The 23,630-nt window shown below is 51.0% G+C and overlaps 1 protein-coding gene across 1 annotated transcript in view; it reads left to right on the forward strand.

Moving 5' to 3' along the window:
• Positions 1 to 23,630, forward strand: part of ITGA1 (integrin subunit alpha 1) — a 123,142-nt gene that overhangs the window by 49,849 nt on the left and 49,663 nt on the right. The window contains exons 3-6 of the mRNA XM_081131109.1: positions 5,345 to 5,457; positions 8,291 to 8,379; positions 8,500 to 8,611; positions 9,429 to 9,556. Coding sequence (XP_080987235.1) covers positions 5,345 to 5,457; positions 8,291 to 8,379; positions 8,500 to 8,611; positions 9,429 to 9,556 — 442 coding nt within the window. The remainder of the gene's footprint in view (positions 1 to 5,344; positions 5,458 to 8,290; positions 8,380 to 8,499; positions 8,612 to 9,428; positions 9,557 to 23,630) is intronic.

Below are 23,630 nucleotides of genomic sequence, written 5' to 3' on the forward strand. Positions count from 1 at the left end.
AACTGGCCCCGAGTCTTTGGGTGGATATCACTCTGACCATCTTCATTTTCTAAACAGGAAGCTGTGAATGAATTGCCCTGAAGGTCCTCGTAGCTGGTCGCATGAGTCTAAAAATTCCCAGATCTGCCTTATTTAGATTCTTTCTCTCTCTCTCTGTTTTTTTGTTTTTTGGGGTTTTTTTGAGGAATGCTGATATTTATTTTTTATTATTTTATTTTATCTTCCCATCACCGTTTATCCCCTCTGTGTCCTCTTCCACCCTTGCCCTCGCCACCCGTAGATTCTTAGACTGTTTGACACAGTCATTAATCATTCATTTAATAAATGTTTACTGAATGCCTGTCTTGTCCCTGGCACTGGTATTGGCACCCAGGATACATGAGTGAGTAAAGCATGAAAATTCCTGCTTTCATGGAGCTTATATTCTCTTGGGGAAAGTGGGGAACAAAAAATAAGCAGCAAACTTAAGGAGCAGGTAGGTGCTATCACAGGTCAGAATGTGGTAAGTGCTGTGAGGAAAAAAGAGCAGGATCCTGGGGACTGGGGGACGCTGGAGATGCCTGAGGTCCCAGGAACACTGTGTGATAGTGTTTTAGGGCCTTGCTACTCCCCTGACAGCTCACAGGGCAACCTGGGGATGAAGCAATAAGATAAATGTGCTTCCAGGGCTGCGGGTGGGGTCAGAACAGCCCCAGGGAAACACACAAAATCCCCTCACATGCTCTGCCCGTTACCCCTCTCTCTCCAGCCGGTCCCCACTCCCAGGCCCCGTCTCAGTCCTGGCCTGCGACCCTCCGCCGCGTCCTGAGCTCTCGCACCTCGGTCATTACCCAGGACACACAGCAGGCCGCGGGCTGTTTCCAATGACCCCCACACTCCAGGGGTTTCTGCTGCCCTGGAATCAAACAGAAACTCCAGACCCGCTCCCTTCCGTCCACACGCACCGTGGCCCGTCTCGACCTGCCCGCTTTCGGGGGGAGGCTCACCCCGCGCCCCAGCCGCGCCTCCCCGTCAGCCTCCACTCGCCCCTTCCACGCTCTGCCCCCGCCTCCCGCCTGACCTGTCAATCCGCCGTCACCACGCCGCTCAGGACGCACTTTGGCTGCTGATACGAAATGTTCCCCCAGTGGATGGCCCATGTTTTCCAACTAACCGGCTCTTCTCTGCACGCTTATAATTTGTTCTACTCGGACAAGGGAATCTTAGAATTTGAAGGACCTTTGGAGGCCTGTCTTCCACCTGCTGTAGGAACAGCTTCCCGACACCCCTGACCTCACCTTGGCCTGAGGGGCGGCCTGACCAGGGCCCGGGGAGGGGGAGATGAGGGAGGGAGGGAGGGAGGCAGGGAGGGAGGGAGGGAGGGAAGGAGGGAGGGAGGGGGGAAAGCACCAGATTAAAACTGTTTCCTCCCCGGACACTTAGTGGTTCAGAACCACGATAATTTATCATTCCTCGAGATTTTGAGGATCTCGCAGGCATGCCCTGCTGCCTAGGGGACCACGTGGGTTCATGTTCAAGCAGCCGGTGCCTCGAGTGGGGCTGGAGGGTGTGAGTGCTCTGGCCCCACGCCTGGCGGGGCCTGCGCCAGCTCCCGCTCCCCTGGCCCTCAGCGTGGCCTCTCCTCCACTCGGCTGCCCGGCTTCCTCTCAGCGCCAGGTCTCAGATTTCCAAACCTGGGGACTTGGTCTCTGCAACGCCTTTAGGTCCCAGCATTATTCCTGCTAATTCTATAAATCAGGCAAACCCCAGTTTCAACAGGAGGAGCAACAGACTGCGCCTCAGGGAGGGGTGGGGGACAGCTGACATCAGCAGGGTGCCTCACTCCACACCACCTCCCGCACTTACAAACCTCCGGACAGCGGGCGCCCAGAGCCCCGGGGAGCCCGCGGTCTCCCCTCACTCCCGGCAGCCTGCCTTTCTGCACCCCCCCCCCCCCCCCCCCCCCGCCTGCTCAGGGCCTCCCGGCCTCTCTCCCGGCCCTGGGCCCTCGCACCCTCCTTTGCCCGTTTCCAGGCTGCTCTGCGCTCATTTCCACTCAGCCCAGCCCCCTGGCCGTGTGCCCGATGCAGAGGCTCAGGCTTCACTGCAGGGCCCGTTGCCCCCTTTTTCAGCCGCATTACTAGCGGTGACGTGTGCCCTCCAGCGTGGCTCCCGGGCTCGACATCCTTCCCTTTGGCGGCCCCGTGACACCGCTGGGCCCTGATTCTGCCCCTTCCTCTCGGCCCCTCTGACCCGTCTCCTTCCTTCGTCCATTAAATAGTGTTATTTCCCCAGGTGTCGGCCTTCAGCTCTCCCCCTGCTCTGCTCTCCTGAGGGGTGACGTTTATTCTTGGGGCTTCCATCACCTTCACGTATGTTCCACGTGGTCCGTTAGCTGTTCCCCAGCAAGACCGAGCGCGGCCACCTTCAGAAGTGAGCGCCGTCTGCTCTCCGTGGGCCCCTCTCCCTTCCCCCTCGCTCCTTTCCCGCCTCCACACCCGCCCCTTCTCGGAATTGCCTCCCCGGGGCTCCCTGAACCAAAGTCCCTGCCTGAGGGCTGCCTTGGGAGGAAACCAAACTCCAACACCTTACAGCCCAAATATTTCTAGAACTGGTCACCCCTTCCCCTCCTCTTCCTTAATTCAGGCCCCGTTCTCCTCCGGATAATGTGGGGAACTCCTACCTTCGCTCTCTGAGTCTAAATCCCCCCCGCTCCCCAATTTGTTCGCGGCACTGTAAGCAAGTAAGTTCTATAAATCGCCGTTGGTCATGTCGCATCACCCCCTTTGAAAGCTCCGACGGTTACCAACCTCCCCCCGCATGAAATAAACCCCGAGTTCTGAAAGTAGACGACAGGACTACTCAGGATCAGAGCTGTTTCCCCTCCAGACACGACGTCTGTCCCACTGCAGGGAGCCCCTGGGCCCCTCAAAGGAGCAGTGTTCTTTCTCGCCCCTGAGACGCGCTGAAGCTCAGACCTCTCAGAACTGTCCTAGTGCGTTTACAGTTCTGCTTCCCCTCTGCGTTTAAACAACCTGAAAACTGTGTTTCATCCACTTTATATCCCCAGGGCCTGGCAAGATGCCGAGCCTGTTGAATGGTCTCAATAAACATCAGTCCATCTATCTGGCCTCAACTTAAAGACTTTTCCTTAACAGCAGGCTCACTACCCTCCTCTAAAATGTTTTAACTGTAAAAGTAATGTAATCAGTCACATTATAAAAGGCTTTGAAAATGTCTAAGAGGAAAAAAACTTAACCATAACCTTCTTAGTATGATGTGTTATGTTTTCAGTGTGCTCCCTTTAAATCTTCCATAGATGTAGTGGTTCCATTGTCTGAAAAGGTATCATAAAAATAAAAATAACCAACATTTAGATGGCACGCCCTGTGAGCCAAATACTTTTCTAGGCATTTTATACCCATGAACCTTTCATTTCCATGGTGATCCTGTGAGGTAGCTACTGTTATTATTTCCATTTTTCAGATGAAGGAAACAAGGCGCCAAGAGTAACTGACTTGTCCTAAACCACACAGCTGAGTAAATGGTAAAGCGTGGTCTGAACTCGTGAAGTCTGGCATCAAAGCTCCGGCCGTATTTCCTGGAGAGGATTACATTATGTGGCACATGGGACGCACTTAGAACTGTGTGTGGACAGTGGCATAAAGTCATTAAATGCCAGCTGTGGTCATCATTGCCATTATAATGACCGCACTGAATATAATTTGTTACATTTCACTTTAAGTTATAGGTTATCATTAAATGAGGTGGGTTTGACCTTACATTAGGCCAGAAATAATTTTTTTAATCCTAGCATGATATCTTATTACCTATTATTTTTTATGACTATACAATATCCTCTAGAATAGCCCTGCAATAATTAATTAGTTGTTGCTGTTGATTATATTTCTTTTAATCTTCCATTACTAAACATCGAACTTCGAGCGTTATCTTTATGCATTAATCTTTCCCCCTTAATTTAGGTCCTATTTTTAGGAGAAATCCCCAGAAGTAAGAATTATGTATTAAAAAAGCTTGAACATTTTTATGGTTATTTATTCTTATCACAAATGGCTTTGCAAAGGCCTTATATCATAGCTATGTTTTAGGGAGCCTGTTCAACAATTCAGTATTTACAATTGTTATAAAATGTATTTCCATTAATACGGGCTTCACCCAAAGGACCTTCACAAAATAAATCCCATCCCTTTCCAATATGACAGACTTTCACATATTTAAATTTTTTAAAATGTTTGCCTTACCCACTCTGTATAATCGCTCAACTCCCCTTCTGACATTTTTTGTCCATGCGAAACATCCCATCACTCCCTCGAGCATCTCTGGTCTGACAAAGTTACCAGACGTCACCCTGAGTCACAGTGTCCTCAGTGCATTCCACTGTGCCTCGGCCCCCGAACCTGGAGATTCCCAGCAGGGCCGACAAGCTTTGCACAGAGGGGCTAGCACTTTCCTCCACCCGGGCGTCTGTTTGCAGCCGCGCAGCCTGGCATCCCGTGCGCATTCCTGGCACTAACAGCCACTGTTGGCATTGGGTACTTGCTGCCGACCGAATCCCCTACGATGTTTGCACAAGAACTCCTATTAAGTCGGGCTCCCCACATCCTGGACGGATGTCGATAATAGCGTGCAGTTAAGTGAAGTTATTTAATAGGTTTTCACATAAACGTTAACTAGTTTGTTTAAGTTTCTTTTCCCAGCATGCTGAGATGCTTCCGGATGCCCAAGTGGGCATATCGGTTTCCTTGAGGGGGCCTCTGTGCTCTCTGCCTCTTCCTTCGAGACGTTAGCAAAGATACAGGCTAAGGCATCCCCAGCACAGCCTGGTGGCACAGGATTGGGGCCCTTGGTTACCAGCAGCCAGTGTCTGTGCCTAGAGCTGCTTCACCAGCAGTGGGCCGGCGGCTGGGAAGCCACCCACGTGCCGTAACCATCGGCCACATTCATCCGTCCTATTTCTTCCTTTCTTCTTTCTTTTTTATATGTTTTTATTGATTTCAGAGAGAGGAAGGGAGAGGGAGAGAGAGAGAGAAACATCAATGATGAGAGAGGCAGTGATGGGCTGCCTCCTGCACGCCCCCCGCTGGGGATCGAGCCCGAAACCTGGGCACGTGCCCTGACTGGGAATCAAACCAGTGACCTCCTGGTTCATAGGCTGATGCTCAACCGCTGAGTCACACTGTGTGGGACACTTTGCTTATTTTAGATGATATCAAATTAATAATAGAGGATGACTATCTGATTATGTCTATGGGAACTGTTCTCAATTGTCTTAAAAGTCATAAAATAGCTAAAATAAGATGGTTTTTATTGTTCTAAAGTGTTAATTGAGTTGCTTACCCTCCAGGGTGCTCATTGGGTCTCCTTTGGTTGGCCAGCCCAAGAACAGAACCGGGGACGTCTACAAGTGTCCCGTTGGGAGGGGAGAATCTTTACCTTGCGTAAAGCTGCATCTACCAGGTACGTAAAGTCAAAACATTAAAGTCTGGTCCTAATCTTGCCCGGTGTTCTAACTGAAAATAAATTTCAACCAACTCAAGAAAATAGTAAAAGTATCCTATAAACACTCTTCAGTTCTTATCCTTCAGACTTACATAAAATGACATTTTGCTCCCCTCTGCCCTTCATTTGCTGTAGAAATTCATTGTAGGATAGCCATAGATTTAGAAGGTCTTACTAGGTTTGTAACTTTTAACTGCCCCATTGTTCAGCGCCCTTTGTAAACCAGTGGTAACATGAAACAACTGTTCGAAGTAAACCTGCCCATCACATTTCCTCCACAAACTTTAACTCAGTGTTTGTTTTTTAAAAGAAAATAGGACGAGAGGAATTGTAATAGATAAGTTTTAAAAGAGAAGAAGCATAAGGTACGTTTATATTGAATATAGATATTTGATAAAACGTCACTGTAGTTAGAACATGACTAGAAAATTCCTACTAGAACTATCCAGGAATTAGAAACATCGGTGTTCTTTACAATGTTAAATACCATGGAAATGATTCATAACTTTCAGAGTTATTTTAGATATTGTGCTTTTAGCTCTCTTTTTTAAATTTCCTATTTTTTATTTATTATGAACATTTTTTCCTTTACAGTCATGAGGGTAGTTATAATAACTGCTTTGTTTTTTTTAATTCCTTTTTTAAATACGTTTTTATTGATTTTAGAGAGGAAGGGAGAAAGAGAGAAACATCAATGAGAGAGAGAGAGAAGCATCGATGTGAGAGAGAGACATCAATCGGCTGCCTCCTGCACGCCCCCTACTGGAGATGGGGCCCACACCCCGGGGGGCTTGTGCCCTGACCAGTAATAGAACCCGAGACCTTTTGGTGCGCAGGACAGTGATAGCCATTTCCCATCATTCTAACTTCTGGAACATCTCAACATCACTTTCCATTTGTTATCTTTCTCTTGAGGTTGGGTCACATTTTTCTGTTTTTTATGTTTAGTAATTTGGGATTATCTCCTGGATTATACTTTTGAGTGATAAGTGTGGAGATCTAGCTATTACATGCCTTTGAATAGACTTAACTTTTGTTTTAACAGGCAGTTTATTGGCTGAACTCGGTTTCCACACAGCAGGGGGCAGCTGGGCTGTGGGAAGCTTACCCTGCACACCCACAGTCCAGGCCATTTGGGCATTTGGACAGAATATATGTGCATATGTTGGAACGCCCTTTTGTGGCTCTGCTTCCCACGATACCTCCCCTCGCCCCACAGTTGCTGCCCTGGCCCCAGTTTCTGTCCTCTGTTTTTTCAAGACCGAAACCCCTCTGAGGTTTCGCCACTGACGAGGGCCTTCCTTAGGGGATCACAGACACATGCAAAAGCAGAACACTCGCCACTGCTCTTCTCACAAGTGCAGGCCGCCCTCCGTTTCTGCCTGCTCTGGGTTGCTTCCCACTGCCTGCAGCTGATTGTTTCATACATCATTTTTGCTTTCCCCAGAGGTTGTAGATTTTATTTGTGGAACAGTTCTGATGGGAGCTACTCCTCCATGACTAGAAACTGGGACAGAGTTTCAATAGTGGCTGGAGATTTCAGCTACATCGAGAACAGTAGGGACAGACTGACAAATGTCAGAGGGGAGGGGTGAGGGGACTGGAGGAAAGAAAGTGAAGAGATTAGCTAAAGAACATATGTGCACAGCCCATGGACACACACAGCAGTGTGGTGAAGGCCGGGCGGGGGCTGGGTGGAGGTGGGAAAGGGGGTGGGGGAAATGGGGGGGCATCTGCAATAATGTCAACAATTGAAAAAATGCTCATAATAAAACATTTTAAAAAGAACAGTAGGGACGTATCTGCTGTAGTCCCTGATGTCCCAGGGAGACTCACCCTGGGCCAACCCCAGTATGGAAGCTCTAACCCGGGTTACTCAAGACCAGTTCCAGGGGCTTTCACTGTGAATCCCACTAAGCTCCGGGACAAAGCCCGGCGTTCAGACGCAGCCGGCGCTGTGGCCACTCAGGAAGCTCTGCTCCCACTCCTCTCAGGCTATATATAGATGGTGGGGAGGCAGGAAAGACTTCCAGGCACGCACAGCGGGACGAGTCCTTCAAGCAGGTCCACACTCGGGGAGTCAGGGCCTAGAAGCTTTGCTTTTCCTGCCCAATCTTTTGTTTTGTTTTGTTTTAATGTGAATAAGTAGAATTTCTTGCCAATGTTGGCGGTCAGCATGCTCCAGGACCCAACATTCCTAGCTGGAATGTCAAAGATAGTTCATCATGTCTTTTTATTTTATGTCCGAACTTCCTGACCACTGCTCTAACCTTGCTCGTTTTCTTTGTAACCCCCATGATGTCCCCCCCATGATGTTAAAAAGTAACGGTCAGAAAAACTGCATCTGAGTTTCCTTTCCTGGTCTTCTCTCCACTGTCCCTCTTCTTGCCAGAAGTCATGCTTCATCGTTGGTCCCTTATCACATGTGGATATAATGTGTAAGAAAAGCGTTTGAGTTTACATCATGTCTATAATATTATGAGACTAGAACTTTTATTTGTTTTAATTAGCAAAAATGTGTGAAAGGCAATCCCGCGTGCTGTGCCCTGGCAGCTCTGCATTCTCTCACAGTTCTGCAGAAGTATTTGGGACGATGCCCCAGATAACGTTTCTGGGCCATACGCCATGTTTTCGGCCGCGGCTTGTTCATCGTGTCCCGTGGTCACACGCTGAGGACTGTTTGGTTGAGTGAGAAGGTTGAGGCACGAAATGAGCAGAGCAAACAGAATGTGGTGATGAGAGGACTGTTCCACTTTGTTTTCCACCTCCATAAACTGTGCTCTGTTTTCAGTTAATACATCGATCCCCAGCGTCACAGAAGTGAAGGAGAACATGACATTCGGAGCCACGCTGGTCACCAACCCCAAGGGGGGGTTCCTGGTAAGAAAGCCCAGGGTGGCGATGGTTCGTGAACCAGGGACGCCACCATCGTAAGGCTTTGTCAGGTCCGTTCTACGGTTTTTAATCTTACGGTTTTTAATTGTTTTTGATTTCTCAAAGGCGTGCGGGCCCCTCTATGCCTACAGATGTGGGCACCAGCACTACACGACCGGGATCTGCTCCGACGTCAGCCCCACGTTCCAGGTGGTGAAGTCCATTGCCCCGGTGCAAGGTACAGGCCCCGCTCACCCTCCTTCCTGTGTGACCGCGCGGGGGTGGAGGAGACGTGTATCCACAGGAGCCTGCCAGAAGCCTGGCCCGTTTTCTCAGCTACTAGCATGACCAATTTAGGCAAATGCTTGCTTTGCCAGTATATCACCGAACCTCAGGGCTATTTTTGGAACTGATATTAATGTAAACGGCCTCTACAGAACCATGTGTAAACATCACAGCTGAAGCTGCCACAGTGGTTTTAGTTAAAGGGCTAGGCTCTGGGAGGCTGGTAACCTCACTTGAAACACACACAGAATGAGAACTGTTCTGTCAGATTCATATGGAGAAAATTCCCGAAGATAACTCAATGTTAATAAAGTCAGGTGGAGGGGAGGTTTACTTGGTACGACCTCCAAAACTGTGGGTATGGAATGCAATGAATATCACTTTTACTTTAAAAAAACACACACACAACACACAAAACATTTTATTGATTTCAGAGAGAGGAAGGGAGAGGGAGAGAGAGATAGAAACATCCATGATGAGTCATTGACCGGCTGCCTCCTGCGCGCCCCCTGCTGGGATCGAGCCTGCCACCCGGGCCTGTGCCCTGATTGAACGGGCGACCTCCTGGTTCATAGGTCGACGCTCGGCTAGGGAGCCCCTCCAGCCAGACTCACATTTCCTCTAAAACTGTTTTTTCTGATCGTAAAAGCCATGTGTCCACTTTGTAAACCATCCATTGATGCTTCAACGCGAGCTTCTGTCGGCCGGGAGACACTTCCTGAGGCCTGGAAAGAGGCTCCACGCTTGCTCAGTGGGCTCCTTTCTTGCAGAATGCAGCACACAGCTGGACATTGTCATCGTGCTGGATGGTTCCAACAGCATCTACCCCTGGGACAGCGTCACCGACTTCCTGAACAACCTCCTGGAGAGGATGGACATTGGCCCCAAGCAGACTCAGGTACGCAGCTCTGTGCTAAAAGTGAAAATGTACGAATTTTTAACAAAACAAAATATTCTGAAAATAAATCAATTAGTAAAGCTAAAATATATAGAAGACATAAATTTTGCCAAAAAGATGGTAGTTGGAGATTGCAAATTAGCCTTGACCCAGTGAAATGCCACACGGCTGAGGTCCCAGGCCACGCAGGCCTACAGAGAGCTGGGCAAAGCAGAAGCATGCGGATGTGCTACAGAACAGAGAACGTGAGCCCAGTGTGAGATCACTCCAGGAAAATGGACTTTTTCACATCAAAAAGTGTAAATTTTCCTAAACGCAAGTTTCTTCTCTGCCATTGACCTTCCCCAGTGAACAGCCAGGGGCTGGGAGAAGCTGGTGTCTCCTCCCGCTACGGGAGTCAGGTGGCCTGCGGCCTTTAAAGGCCACTCAGAGCTGTGACTCGCACGGCCTCCTGGTCCACGCAGACCCTGTGTTTTCCCTCCAGGGGACTCGCTCCCTTCCTGTGCTCTCCCTCCCCCTGTCCTTTCTCTCCTTAGTCAATAAGATTCCACAGAGCCATGAAATTAAGGCAGAAGACATCTTAAAGGTCATTTAACCAAGAGTCTGAGTTTGCGGAGGGGCCGTGAGAGGCCAGTGACCAGTTCAAGGTTCATGCTTGCTGACCACAGACCAGCGCACAGGCCCCGACTGCAGCCAGGCCTCCCTCCTCTCTGAGATCTCTGCTTCTGGGGAAGGTCCGGAGCTGTTCCCATTTGCCGGCCTGAAACAGGAGGTCTCTGGTCCCTTCCACCTTGTCAAGAGGTCTTCATGGGCCAGCCACTGGGCTGAGACCAGCCCAGAGCCCCTGGTGCCCCATTTCCTGCAGGACACCCCCAAAATCAGCTGCTGGATCTCAGCTCTTCCCTCTCTTACCCCCCCCCCCCCGCTTTCCTCCCTCCTACTTCATCCACACATGTACCTGCCTGGCCAATTGTTTCCTCCCAAAGCTAAAAACAGTCTTGGAACATTTTTAAATGTCTAGTATTTTATAGTCATCTGAACATTTGATTTTACCTTTAAATTCATTGATCTGTTTTACTATAAAAACTAATCCCTGTGCAGCTCTTTGTAGAAACCTGTGCAGCTCTGACAGTCTTGAAGCTGCTGCACAAATTCAGGGAGAGAACTGGCAAGACTTAGACTTGGGGTCACGGCTTCTGCAGGGCTTGGGGTGGCAGTTCAGCTGCGCAAGGGAATAAATAACCACCAGTTGCTTACCTGCTCAGCCATCCCGCCATGATTTTCCTATATCCAACTGTTAGAACTGCAATTAATTTTACATCTCCACAGCCCGGCTAATAGGGGAGCTATACTTCCTCCCCCCAGAGGAGGTCCAGCTGCCAGGGTGGGCTCCGGGGGCCCTGCCTTTCTGAGAGGAAGCAGTGACTTTATCCAGAGGGATCGGCAGCCTGGGGTCCAGTACTCCGAGTGAGGGGAGGGGCCTGGACTGACTTGCACGCAGAGGGCCAGGTCACACTCTGAGTCCCTGACCCCTTTCTACAGAGAGGGAGACCTTGGGGAGCAACTGTACACAGGTATTTGTAGGATCTACAGAGTTCACCCGAGGGAACCTGCTCCCTGACCAGCAAGGAACTGCTTAGATGTGGGATCTTTTTTTTTCTTTCTATTTATTTATTTATTTATTTTATTATTATTATTTTTAATCTTTATTGTTGAGAGTATTACAGATGTCCCATTTCCCCCCATTAACCCCCTCCACCTTGCTCCCACCCCCGCCCCAGGCCTTCACCCTGTTATTGACTGTGTCCATGGGTTATGCATATATGCATATAACTTCTTTGGTTAATCTCCTCCCACCCTCCACCCCCCTTCCCTCTTCCCTCTGAAATACGATCATCTGCTGCCTGCATCAGTGTCTCTGGATCTATTTAGTTTGTCAGATTCTTTTGTTCATTAGCTTCTTCTTAAAGAAGACCCTTCACCTTTTCCTGTAGTGCTGGTCTGGTGGAGATGAACTCCTTTAGCTTCTCCTTGTCTGAGAAGCTCTTTATCTGACCTTCAATTCTAAGTGATAGCTTTGCTGGGTAGAGCAATCTTGGTTGTAGTTCCATGTTTTTCATCACTTTGAATATTTCTTGCCACCCCTTCTGGCCTGGAAGGTTTCTGTTGAGAAATCAGCTGACAGTCCTATGGGAGCTCCCTTGTAGGTAACTAACTGCTTTTCTCTTCCTGCTTTTAAGATCCTCTCTTTGTCTTTAACCTTTGGCATTTTAATTATGATGTGTCTTGCTGTGGGCCTCTTTGGGTTCCTCTTCTTTGGGACTCTCTGTGCTTCCTGGACTTGTAAGTCTATTTCTTTCCCCAGGTAGGGGAAGTTTTCTGTAATTATTTTTTCAAATAGGTTTTCAATTTCTTGGTCTCTTTCTTCCCCTTCTGACACCCCAATAATATGAATGTTGAGCGTCTAGAGTTGTCCCAGAAGCTCCTTATACTATCTTCATATTTCTGGATTCTCTTTTCTTTTTTCTCTTCTGGTTGGGTGTTTTTTGTTTCTTCATGTTCCAGATTGCTGATTTGATTCTCAGCGTCCTCTACTCTACTGTTGATTCCATGTAAATTATTCTTCATTTCAGTTCCTGTAGCCTTCATTTCAAATTGGTACTTTATTATGTTATCAATTTTCTCAGTTATTTCCCTAACCATCTGCTTAAACATCTTTATAAACAAAATTCTGAACTCTGTATCTATTAGCTTGCCTGGATCTATTTCATTTAGTTCCTCTTCTAGAGATTTCTTCTCTTCTTTCCTTTGTGACATGTTTCTTTGCCTCCACATTTTGGCTGCTTCCAGGTGTTTGTTTCTATGTATTAGGTAGAGCTGCTATGTCTCCTGGAATATGTAGAGTGGCTTTGTGTAGTAGGTGTCCTGTAGGGTCCAGTGGCTCAGCCTCCCCAGTCCCCTGAGCTGGGCCTTCTAGGTGCTCCCCTGTGTGGGCTGTGTGCACTGTCCTGTTGTAGCTGAGCCTTGGTTGCTGTTGGCGTCCCTGGGAGGAATTGACCCCCAGGCCAATCGGCTGTGAGGACCAGCTGCAACTATAGCCAGAGAGCTGCTGTGCTGGAGACACCCCTATGGAGCAGGATTTGATTCAGTGGAGCTTTGGTGTTCACCAAGTGCGCCCCTTGAGTGTCACTCGTGGATGTGGTAGGGTTGTAACCCAGCGTGATCGAGTCTGACCACCAGGTGCACTGTCTCTGGGGCCTCCCGGGAGGTGCAGAGTCAGCCTGTGCCAGTGCCTTGCCCAGGGCCACCCAGCATGAGCTACACAGCAAACCGTAGCTGGCTGCTCCTTGTGCTGGGCTTGGAGGTGCCCAGGAGAGGCCCAGCTATGAGCCAGTGCAGCTGCCGCTAGTGCCAGGCCTGGGGCTGCTTATCAAGCCATATGGGGCAGCTGCTGCTTGTTTGAGAGATTTTAGGAAAGTCCTAAGCATGAGGCTCGAGAGGCCACTTGCACAGAAAAGCCCCTGGAAATGGCCCGGATGAGCTGCAGGTGGGAGGGGCGGGGCCTCCGGGAATCACGGGGCGGGGCCAAAGGTGGGTCAGGTGCTGGCGACTCAAACATGGCGCCTGCCTGCCGGCTGTGCGGGGAGGACTCGCCACAGGAGCCATGGCCTCCGCCAGCCCTTCTGCCTGGGAGGAAGCCGCCCTCCGCCTCCCGCCCGGATCTCAGGCAGGTTAGTTCCTCCCCGAGTGTCCCGGGTCCTTTCAGGCTGCTCCCGGCGCTGGGCTCAGAGGGAGCGTCCGAGTGAGTCCGCGCCGGGCCCTTTAGAGGAGCTGCTGGGGCTCCCGCGGCCTCCGCGACCCTCAGGGACAGTCCCCGCTGGGTTCACAGCCCGAAGGTGTGGGGACGTCTGTTCCCAGCCTGGAGCCCTGGGCTGGGGGCCTGCTGTGGGGCTGGGACCCCTCGCTCCTCCGGGAAACCCCCGCCGCCGAGATGTCCTTCCGGGCTTACCCGCGGCACCGGGTGTGGGCCCACGGCCCCGTCTCTGCAATTCAGCCCCAATCTGTCCACGTCCCCGCCCCTCCTGCCGGTCTCGGTGCTTCCTCAGCTCCCTGGCTGTGGGGCTTCTGTGCAGCCGGATCTCAGGAGGCTCTGATGACGGTGGTTCTGTGATTTAGTTGTGATTCTGATGTGGCTGCGGGAGGCGACGGGGACCAGTTACCTGCACCGCGGCCTTGTTCTGGCTCCCTCTCAGATGCGGGACCTTTATGTCGCACTTCGCTTGCGTCCTTCCGTGCGGAGCTTAGTCCCTCCCAAGTTTCATTTACTCGGCTTTTCCTGCGGGGTCTCGGTGCGGCAGCTCTGAGCTGGGGCGCGGGTTGATCCTGGGGAATGAGTCGCGGCCGCTGCCTCCGTGGGCTTGTGTGTAATGCAGCGTTTCTCCAACCGTGGCTCACGGGACTTCTCAGCCCCCCGGGTGCCGGGACTGTCCCCCGACTCTCAGAGCTGCGATCCCTGAGGCTGGGGCCGTGGAGCCTGCATTCTAAGTAAGCCACCCGCGTAATTCTCAAACAGGCTAAAGCTGGAGAAACACTGGACTAGAGCATTATTATTACACCGGGGGGCGGAGTGTGCGGGCCGTTTTCAATTAAAGCGCCCAGTTCTGCCCTAAGATTGGCAGTAGCTTCTGGAATTTCTCCCCCCGCCTTCCTTCCCCCCCCACCCCCATTTTCCGTTTCCGCAGGGACGCACAGAGAATTGTGGGAGACCCAGAGGGCCTGCAGAGAGAGACCCGGGCAGCGCTGGGTCGAGGGCCTTGGACTCCTCGCTCCCATCAGGGTAGAAAGGCCTTAAGCGTGGCGTGGATGGGCTTGTGGAGAGGATTTCTCTGCGCAAGGAGCCTAGGGAGGGAGGCTTTGTGGGTGTGCAGTGAGCCTGACGCGTGTCTCCTGGAGTTGGGACGCACAGTGACCAGCGCCTGACTCCTGCCTAAAGTACCCGAAGGCGAGCCTGCAGCTGCCCAGCCGCTGGGGACAGGTCAGCCGGAGGCAGCTGTGCTGGGGCCGGGCTGCCTCCCGAGGTTGTCAGCATGAAGAATGCTCATTCCCAGGGTCCGCTGGGTCCTGCCCACAGCGCTCCTGCAGGGGTGGAAAGCAGGAGACAGCCCTGATCGCAGGGGTTGGGGGTGAGGGAGGGGGGGGAGGTCCCCAGAGACCCCACAGACAGGTGTAAACATCTGGGCCCGCGTCCTCCTCAGGAGGGTGCCGGCCAAGTAGGATTTCCGAGAGCCTTGCTTCACCTTCCCGCCCGTCCTGCACAGGTCAGGAGCTAATCCGCGATCGGCAGGCAGAGGAGCAGGGAACAGCCACGGCACCCTTTCGTGCCAGCAGCTTTCCCACCTCCTGACAGGGAAGACTCGGTTAAAAATCAGCACTAACAGCCCAGGTGGTTAGTTTTGTTTTAGTTTAGGTTGCAGCCTATGAAACGGTTGCTATTTGATCATTTGTTGACCTACAAATACAGCAGCTTCACGTGGTACAACCGACATTAAAATATAGGGCTTTTCAATTGACAGATGTTTTAAAACTAAGGATAATTAAGTCATAAGACATGTATCTCTACATCCAGGGATCATAGAACTTTACCCTAAATAAGCTTTGTTTGTTTGTTTGTTTTTAAATATACCTTTATTGATTTCAGAGAGAGGAAAGGAGAGGGAGAGAGAGAGACAGAAATATCAATGATGAGAGAGTCACTGATCGAGCCCACAACCCAGGCATGTGCCCTGACCGGGAATCGAACCCCGATCGCCTGGATCCTAGGTGGATGCTCAACTGCTGAGCCACGCCCGGCCGGGCCTAAATAAGTTTTAAAGGGACACTGGGCCACAAAACATTGTGTTCTTATTACAGTTGGCCCCCCTTATCCACGGGGGTGCGCTCCAAGACCCCCAGTGGATGCCTGAACCACAGAGAGCCCCAACCCTATACATACATAGATACCTGTGATAAAGTTTCATTTATAAATTAGGCATAATAAATGAACAACAATATAAAATAGAACGGTTATAACAGTGAATTGTAATGACGATATGTGACTGTGGTCTCTCTCTCACTGTATGGACTCGCCTTTCACTTAAAGGAGTGCTTTCCGGCGTCTCTCTGGCAGATCTGAATCCCCAGCATCCCTACTCTTGTGCTTCGGGGCTGTTATTTTTAAGTAAAATAAGGGAGACTTGAACTCAAGCACGGAGTTACCAAAACCATCGGCCTGACTACTGAGACAGATATTAAGTGACTCACAGGCGGGGAGCGTGTGGGGGGGCTGTGTGCTCCCCACACAGGGATGACCCTTGTCCTGGGTGGGATGGAGCGGGGGGGGGGGGGGTACAGGGGTATTTCATCACACCACTCAGAACGGCATGCAACTTGAAAGTTAAGAATTGTTTATGTCTGGAGTTTCTCTTTTAATATTTTCAAACCACAGTTGACCAAGGACGCGGGCTGCTGTATTCTTGTTTGTTACATTGGCTACATTTACATTTGTTACATTTACACACTTGGTGCAACAGAAGATGGGCTGTGATGCCTCTTCTCTGCTGTGAAGGACTGTCCCGGAGTGATTGCAGACACCGAAAGGCAGCCTCAGCGACGGGGCCCATTCCCGGAAGTGACTGTCACCTCCGAGAAGACAAGGGGGGCGGCAGGGAGGGAGGGGAGCAAATAGGAAAGCTCCCATTAAAGTTTCCATCTGACAATTCGTGTACATGGCCACATGCAATGCCGGGGACAGGAGCCTTCGTTCTACACACGGAAGTCCCCCCTTATCTGCAGCTTTACTTTCTGTGGTTTCAGTGACCATGGTCCCAAAACATTAAATGGAAAATTCCAGAAATAAACAATCCATAAATTTTAAAGTGGGAGCCGTTATGGGTTAGTGTGATAAAATCTGCCCCCGTCCTGCTCCGTCCCACCCGGACATGAATCATACCTTTGTCCAGCGTCTCCACTCTAAGGGATTTAGAGAGAGAGAGAGAGAGAGAGAGAGACCCCATTCACGTAAATCTTATTACAGTAGATGGTTTTAAGTGTTCTATTTTATTACTAGTTTTGTTGTTAATCTCTTAATGCACCTAATTTATGAATTAAACTTTATCGTAGGTGTGAATGTATCTATAGGGTTCGATACTCTCCACAACACCCACTGGTTCCGCATCCACTGGGGGGTCTTGGGACGTATCCCTCATGGAAAAGGGGAGACAACTGTGGTTACTCAAAGTTTCTTCCATGTGTCTGTGTGGTCCCATTAAGACTTTTGCAAACACAGTCAAGGAATTTTTGTAAAACAATTTTTTTACCGAAGACAGAGTAAAGGCTATAAAACTGCCTTTTAAAAACCTCCTATAAAAGAGGAACCTGAAGCACTCCAAGCTTGTCATAAAAGATACGAGGGCGTAAACATTACAGAGGCCTTATTGATCCCCGATACCCAACCATAACAGTGCCTTCAATAATAAATGAAAATGATGTAAATATGCCGAATCCAAGTGCATCACCCTAAACAAAACCAGTAAACCGTGAGCCTTGACATAAAAGTGAAATATACTAATGGAACAATGTCTAGATTGGTCCCATCAAGAGCGCAGCATAACATTAAACCAGGCAAAACGCAGGAGAGAAATTAATTAAGCTTTAGGAATATTATTTATCTTTCTTTTTACTGTACACTTTACGGTCGTTTCCCAGAAGCCTTAAGTCTGAGCCTGGTTCACTGTTTGAGCTCTGGACAGAAGCCTGGCCGGGCCATGGGGCCGTATCCCAGTCCATCAGGCTGTCGTTCCCGAAAGTGGGCGCCGGTGAGGGGCATCTACACCCCCCCCCCGCTGACCCCCTGGTCTCCATCCCTCCCACCCCCATGCATCACTCACCTGAGCTGCCCTTCCAAGGAGGAGCTCAGATCCTGGCATTTCCCTTGATAAAGACCTACTGTTGTTTTCTGCTGAATAATGTCCCATCTCTCCAGGGGACTAGAGGGCATTTGTCCCCTGGTGCCTGTCATCCCTGGTGCCCACCCGTCTTCTTCCGCAGCCCCTCGCCCTGGCCTTCCCCGAGCGCATCGCCCTGTGCTCACCTGACTCCCTGCCCCCGGTGCCCACTCCAGCCCAGGCCCCAGGTGCTGCGGGAACGTCTTAGACTCAGTTCAGGTGTCACTTTCTGCCATTTGCTATGATTATTCCATCCCCCCGTCCTTCCCAAGGAAACCCCCTCCCCTCCTGTTCCCTGGGTATCTGCACACCCTCCAGGCGTGGCCCCATCGCCCCTGTGCCACTGTCCCGTGCACGTGCCGTCTCCCCAGGCGGCTGTGTGAATCCGCGATGGCGGTGCCCAGCCTCGACCCTTTCATCACGGGATGCAGCCCAGAGTTGCACCTGCCGCCTAGCACAGAGGCGGCCAGCCACTTACGCTGGGAAAATGTCATTTCTGGATGTTTCACTTACGTTAAAAATCGTTATTGGAATGGCCGCCATCTCTCACGCCGCTTCATGAGGTTGCCGAGCTCAAAGGTCCTTGCTTGTGGGCACCACCCCCAGACTCCCCTTGACATTCCGTTTCAGGCTTTTCTTGGCAGGGGTTCACTCCTCGGCCCCGTTCACCTGTGTCCTGGCTTCTCCCACAGTCTCCTTCCCTCCCCACAAACATGACCGTCTCCCCGCTGGCATTTGCGAGCGGGGATGTGTTTCATCGCAGCGTCTTCCTGCCGCTGGCAGGACTGTGTCTGTCACCCGTCGAGTTTACGTACGTTCCCGAGCACACGCTTCACCTGCCCGGGAGCCAGCCCGTTTGTGTCTTTGTTCACAGTGACAGAGGTGAGGCCTGGGTCAGCTGGCAGCCTCAGCAGGGCCTGCGCGGCCACTCGCCCGGCTGGCAGCCTGTCTGGTCCCACACGCACGCCCTGACTTCATTCCCTTAGACGCGCGTTGCGAGGCTGCTGTGCCAGGATTTGGGTAAAAGGAAATATAAATATAAATTGGCGAGACCCAAAGCCTGAGCTCTTGTCGGGTTAAGCGGTTGTGCATCTTAGAAAACCCAGAGATCATCATGGTCTTAGGCCGTCTTTCCTCCCCCAAGGAAGCCACCGATTTGGTAAAGGGAATTGTTGAATGGAAGCCAGAAACGTAGACCGTGCCGGGCATCCGGACACAGGCACGGGATTGATGGTTCGGATTTAACAGGACAGGTGACTGTAATTCTAAAGGAGTGGACAGCTCCATCCCTTTCCCTTTCACTCAGTACGTTTTAGAGCCCGTTTAAGCGCAGTCTGGCCATTCTGCGTGGCTGTGAGTTTCATGAGAGGAAAACAGGGACGCCTTCCCCCCGCGGCTTCTCCCAGGGTCCCCTTCCGAGGCCTCGCCGTCAGCACCCTCCTCTTTCCGCCCGGTCCCCAAAGTGAAGCAGGTAGGTAATTAATTCATGTAAACTCAGCAGATACTTATGAAGCGTTTTACTAAGTATTGTGGTAGGATCTGGGCGGTATAAAACAACAACAAACAAAAACACTCAAACTGTTCTGATCCCCAAAATCTTCCAACTTAGAAATGAGGTAAAATCTTATCTTTGGATCCCTGCACTGCATGGCAGCAAATTAAAAAAAAAAACACAATTAGTTAATCATTACGAGTAGGTGAGTGTTCCTATTGTAAAGCAGTCTTTTCCAAACTGTGTTGCTTGAGGTGTTGGCTGTGTCTTCCACACGCAAAATATCCCCTTAAATGAGAATAAAGTGTGTCTCCCAATGCCTGATCCGTGATGCATGCTCTCACTTTGAAGGCTGAGAACAGTTTCAGGAGAATCTGCCTGTGGCCCAGAGTAGAGCAGCTGGGGCGGGAATAAGGGAAGCCTTGCTCTTTTGCACTATTGCAAATGTTTGGCTTTTTTTTTTTGCTTAATGTAGATAACAGGGGGGAAAAGACAGACCGAACACAGACGGAGACAGGGCAGGGCTCCTGCTGTAAAGACACAGGTTTCGCTCCGTGTTCCCCGTTGCTTTCCGGGACGATTGGGCCGCAGAACCCTTTTTAAATCATACCCAGTAACATTCGGAAGGATGCTTGTTCTCCCTGGGGAGGGGAGGGGACAGTAGCTCGGGTTTAGCTGAGGGACAGTTGAAAATCTTATGTTTAGGTGGACGGGCCCGTGAGTGCGACAGGCCTCTTGTTCGCACAGCAGGACCCTTAGCCAGCCGGGCGCCTGGTTCGCCCTGCCGCCCGGGTCGGTCTGGCCCTCTTTGGCCTCAGATGGTGATTATATACCTGACCTTCGTTCTACTAAATCAGGAAGCTCAAACCCACCTCCCAGGAGGCAGATGCCCCCGGTTCGTTTGTCTCTGAGCAGCGCCTGTTCCTGCTCCTACGTGGGACTCCCGCCCCCTGTGAGTCTGCTGTCACTGACCCGTTCCCCTTTACTGGTGTCATAGCTCCTCTCTTCGTGCTCTCTCGTTTTCAAACATTTTTTAAAATATTGTTTTAGCCCAGTCGGGCGTAGCTCAGCGGTTGAGCGTCTACCTAGGATCCAGGAGGTCATGGTTCGATCCCCAGTCAGGGCACAGGCCCGGGTTTCCGGCTCAACCCTCAGTCGGGGGCGTGCAGGAGGCAGCCGGTCAATGACTCTCATCATTGATGTTTCTCTCTCTCTCTCCCTCTCCCTTCCTCTCTCTGAAATCAATAAAGATATATTTTAAAAATACATCTTTTTAATTTATTGTTTAGAGAGAGAGAGAAACATCAATGATGAGAGTCATTGATCGGCTGCCTCCTGCACGCCCCCGACTGGGGATCGAGCCCGAAACCTGGGCCTGTGCCCTGACCGGGGATCTAACCCTGACCTCCTGGTTTATGGGTCAGTGCTCAACCGCTGAGCCACACCCCATTCCCCCATTTAAGAAAGTCCGCATCTCGCCCGTCGCTTCTCTTCGCTGAACCCTGGCTTACCCATTTCCATGCAGCCTCGAGCCTTCCCACCTCCCTGACTCACCCCAGCTCCCTCCTTAACCCGCCCTCTGCTGTCCAGTTGCTTCACGTCAACTGTGATGATCGCTGGTTGTTTTCTTTTCCACAGTTTCTTTAACAATTTAAATTCTTTTTCGCCCCGACACATTTTTCAGGCTCAAGGCTGCTTTGCTTTCTTCAAATCTGCCTAAACCCCGCCGTCTGTTCTTTATCTGGGTATCGGGAGGCTGGCTCCTCCCCCTCACAGACCTCTCAATGTGCAATGATGACCGTGTTCGTGGTCCCCCCCCGGACGGTGACCGTGTTCGTGGTCCCCCCCCCCAGACGGTGACCGTGTTTGTGGTCCCCCCCCCGGACGGTGACCGTGTTCGTGGTCCCCCCCCGGGATGGTGACCGTGTTCGTGGTCCCCCCCCCGGACGGTGACCGTGTTCGTGGTCCCCCCCCCCGGGATGGTGACCGTGTTCGTGGTCCCCCCCCCCCGGGACGGTGACCGTGTTCGTGGTCCCCCCCGGACGGTGACCGTGTTCATGCCCCCCCCCGCCTCCTCGCAGGGCGTGTCCACCTCTGGCTCGCTTTGTACCTTGTTTATTTCTCACACGGGCCGATTCTGTTGCATGTGCACATACACACATTGCGCTGGTCCAACGCTATGTCATGCGCCTTGAAGGACAGGCTGAGCTGGGCTGAAACTATAGGGTGCCCCACAACAGTGTAGACACGCCCTTTGACTAATTATAAAGGCAGTGTTTATTAAAATACTTCTCATTTTCAAAATTGAGCTACCAGCTGTTGAACTGTGTATACATTTTGGGGGGACGCCCCGTATTTGTATTGAGCTGGGTCTCAGCAAAGCATCGCGTATGTTTGTCTTGTCAGATTACCATTTTCCTGTGATGAAAATTCTTAAACGGGCCCTTTTCTTTGGAGGACACGGGGGCCTCACTCCGTCTGGTTCCCAAGGTCCGGTATCTGCCGGGGACCAACCCTAAATGTCACTTCCCTGAGGTTTGCGTTCCCGCTGCCCACTCTCAGCTTCTGCTTGTCAACCTCCCCCCGTCTCTGTCCCCTGCTGGCTTATGGGAAATGTCACAGTCATGTGGTAAGAATGCGGGGAGGTCAGCTGAGAGCGAAGCACAGCGGTGGGAACAGATAAGAGACTAGCAACAGCGATGACATAGCCTGTGCTCTTTGCCCCTGTAGAGCCTGGTGCAACTGAGGGATGAAGCATGGGCACAAAGCAGCTGGGAGGGGCGCAGTGCCCCGGGCACAGACCCGTCCGTCCGCTTCGGGCTTCAGACGGGAAGATCAGCGGGCCGTCCTGGCAGCTGAGAGGGCAGTGTTCTGTGAAACTGGCATCCTACAGAGAGATGGAACCCGCGTCGATGGGGACGGGAGGGGGGTCTGGTGGGGAGAGAGCGCACAGTGGGGAGTCCTGAGGACGCAGAAGGGTGGAGAAGGGGGGCCAGACTGGTACGTGACTGAGGGTCGGGGAGGAAAGCTGCATTTTAACCAACAGGCCTAGTGTTTCAAGCGGCAGCTTGAGGTCTGATCTATTTTCTATTTTAATTAGAATGAAAATTCTCTTTGAAAGGATATTTCAGAGTCATTGGTGTCAGTCAAGGAGGGGTATTAGAGATTTTCAACAAGGAAGTTAAGTGGTGAAAACAGAATTTCAAGACCGTTAATCTACCGTTGACTGATACGTAGACGGGACAGAGGACTCTGCAGGCGCGTCTGTCTCCTTGAAGCTTTGTGCAGAGCAGCCCTCGCAGTCCAAGGGCATTAGTCTCCGAACTGTGGCAGGTGGAGGCGCTAGAAGCAGCGCCTAAAGCAAGGGTGAGGGAATGGGCCTTATGCGTGCTCTTACGTCGTGATATTTACAAAGAAGAAACTTGTAGACGTGAGATAAATGTTAAGTAGACAGATACATGGATAGATAGACAGACAGATGGGATGTAAAGCAATGGCCTCTGACTTCCAAGGTGTTGTTAAATTTTTTGCTCTTCCTGGGGTAAAAATAATTTGTCCAGATAACCAGTAGTTCACAGCAGGCCCTGTGAGATATAGAAAGAGTGCTGTCCACGTAAAGCATTACGGTGCAGAGCAGCCTTGTTTAGCCGGCGTGGCCCCCACCTCTCCTCACAAGCAAGCCTCTTTTTTCTCATGGCTAGAATTTGATTGAACTCAGTGCATGCGGGCAACGTGCACCTGCTAGTAAGAAGTAGCAGGACTGTTGAGAGGTTCAGGGTCAAGGTTCACGGTTGTCACTTTTTTTTTAATATGATTTTTTATTGATTTTATAGAGAGAGGAAGGGGGAGGGAGAGAAACATCAATGAGAAAGAGTGATCGATCGGCTGCCTCCTGCACACCCCCTACTGGGGATCAAACCCGAAACCCAGGCATGTGCTCTGACCGGGAATCGAACTGGCGATCTCTTGGTGCCAGGCAGATGCCCAACCGCTGAGCCACACGGGCTGGGCCTGCTCCTAACTTGAAGCGAGACAGTCGATAGGCGGTGGGATTCTTGTCTGGCAACAGTCAGTGTCACAGACGCAAACCCAGGGAAGGAGATATTTAGACTTTTAGACAGAGTTGGAAGTTCGCCAGGTAAGTCAATGGAAGGGAAAAAAGGTTGAAGGAGTTAAATGCTTGCAAGTAAATGATTATGGTGACGGACCGTGGAAACTAGGATAGGTCCGGAAAAGAAAAGGTAGAATCTATGAATTAATTGGGAGTCTCGATGCGGTCAAGGAATGAATCGGACACACCAGGCAAATGAGCTGAAGTTAATGGCAGAGGGAAGATCGCTGGAAGCTGAGATTGAGGTGCAGCCGTTTTCCCAGATGACAAAGTCAATGATATGACCTTGGGAGTGGGGAACCCAGGTGAGCTTGAGGAAAAGATCACTGAAGCTGAGGACTTTGTTTTTAATCAAAGAAAAACAAAGGGAAATAGGAACAACGCTGGCTCTGCAAGGCGTCCCGAATGGCTGAGCCATTAACTTCCAGGCGGCGTTTACTTACCTGGGGGCCCAAACAAGGCAGAGTGATTATCTAAGTAACAAGCTCA

This window comes from Miniopterus schreibersii (genome assembly GCF_964146895.1).
Source record: "Miniopterus schreibersii genome assembly, chromosome: 3".
NCBI classification, from domain to species: domain Eukaryota; kingdom Metazoa; phylum Chordata; class Mammalia; order Chiroptera; family Miniopteridae; genus Miniopterus; species Miniopterus schreibersii.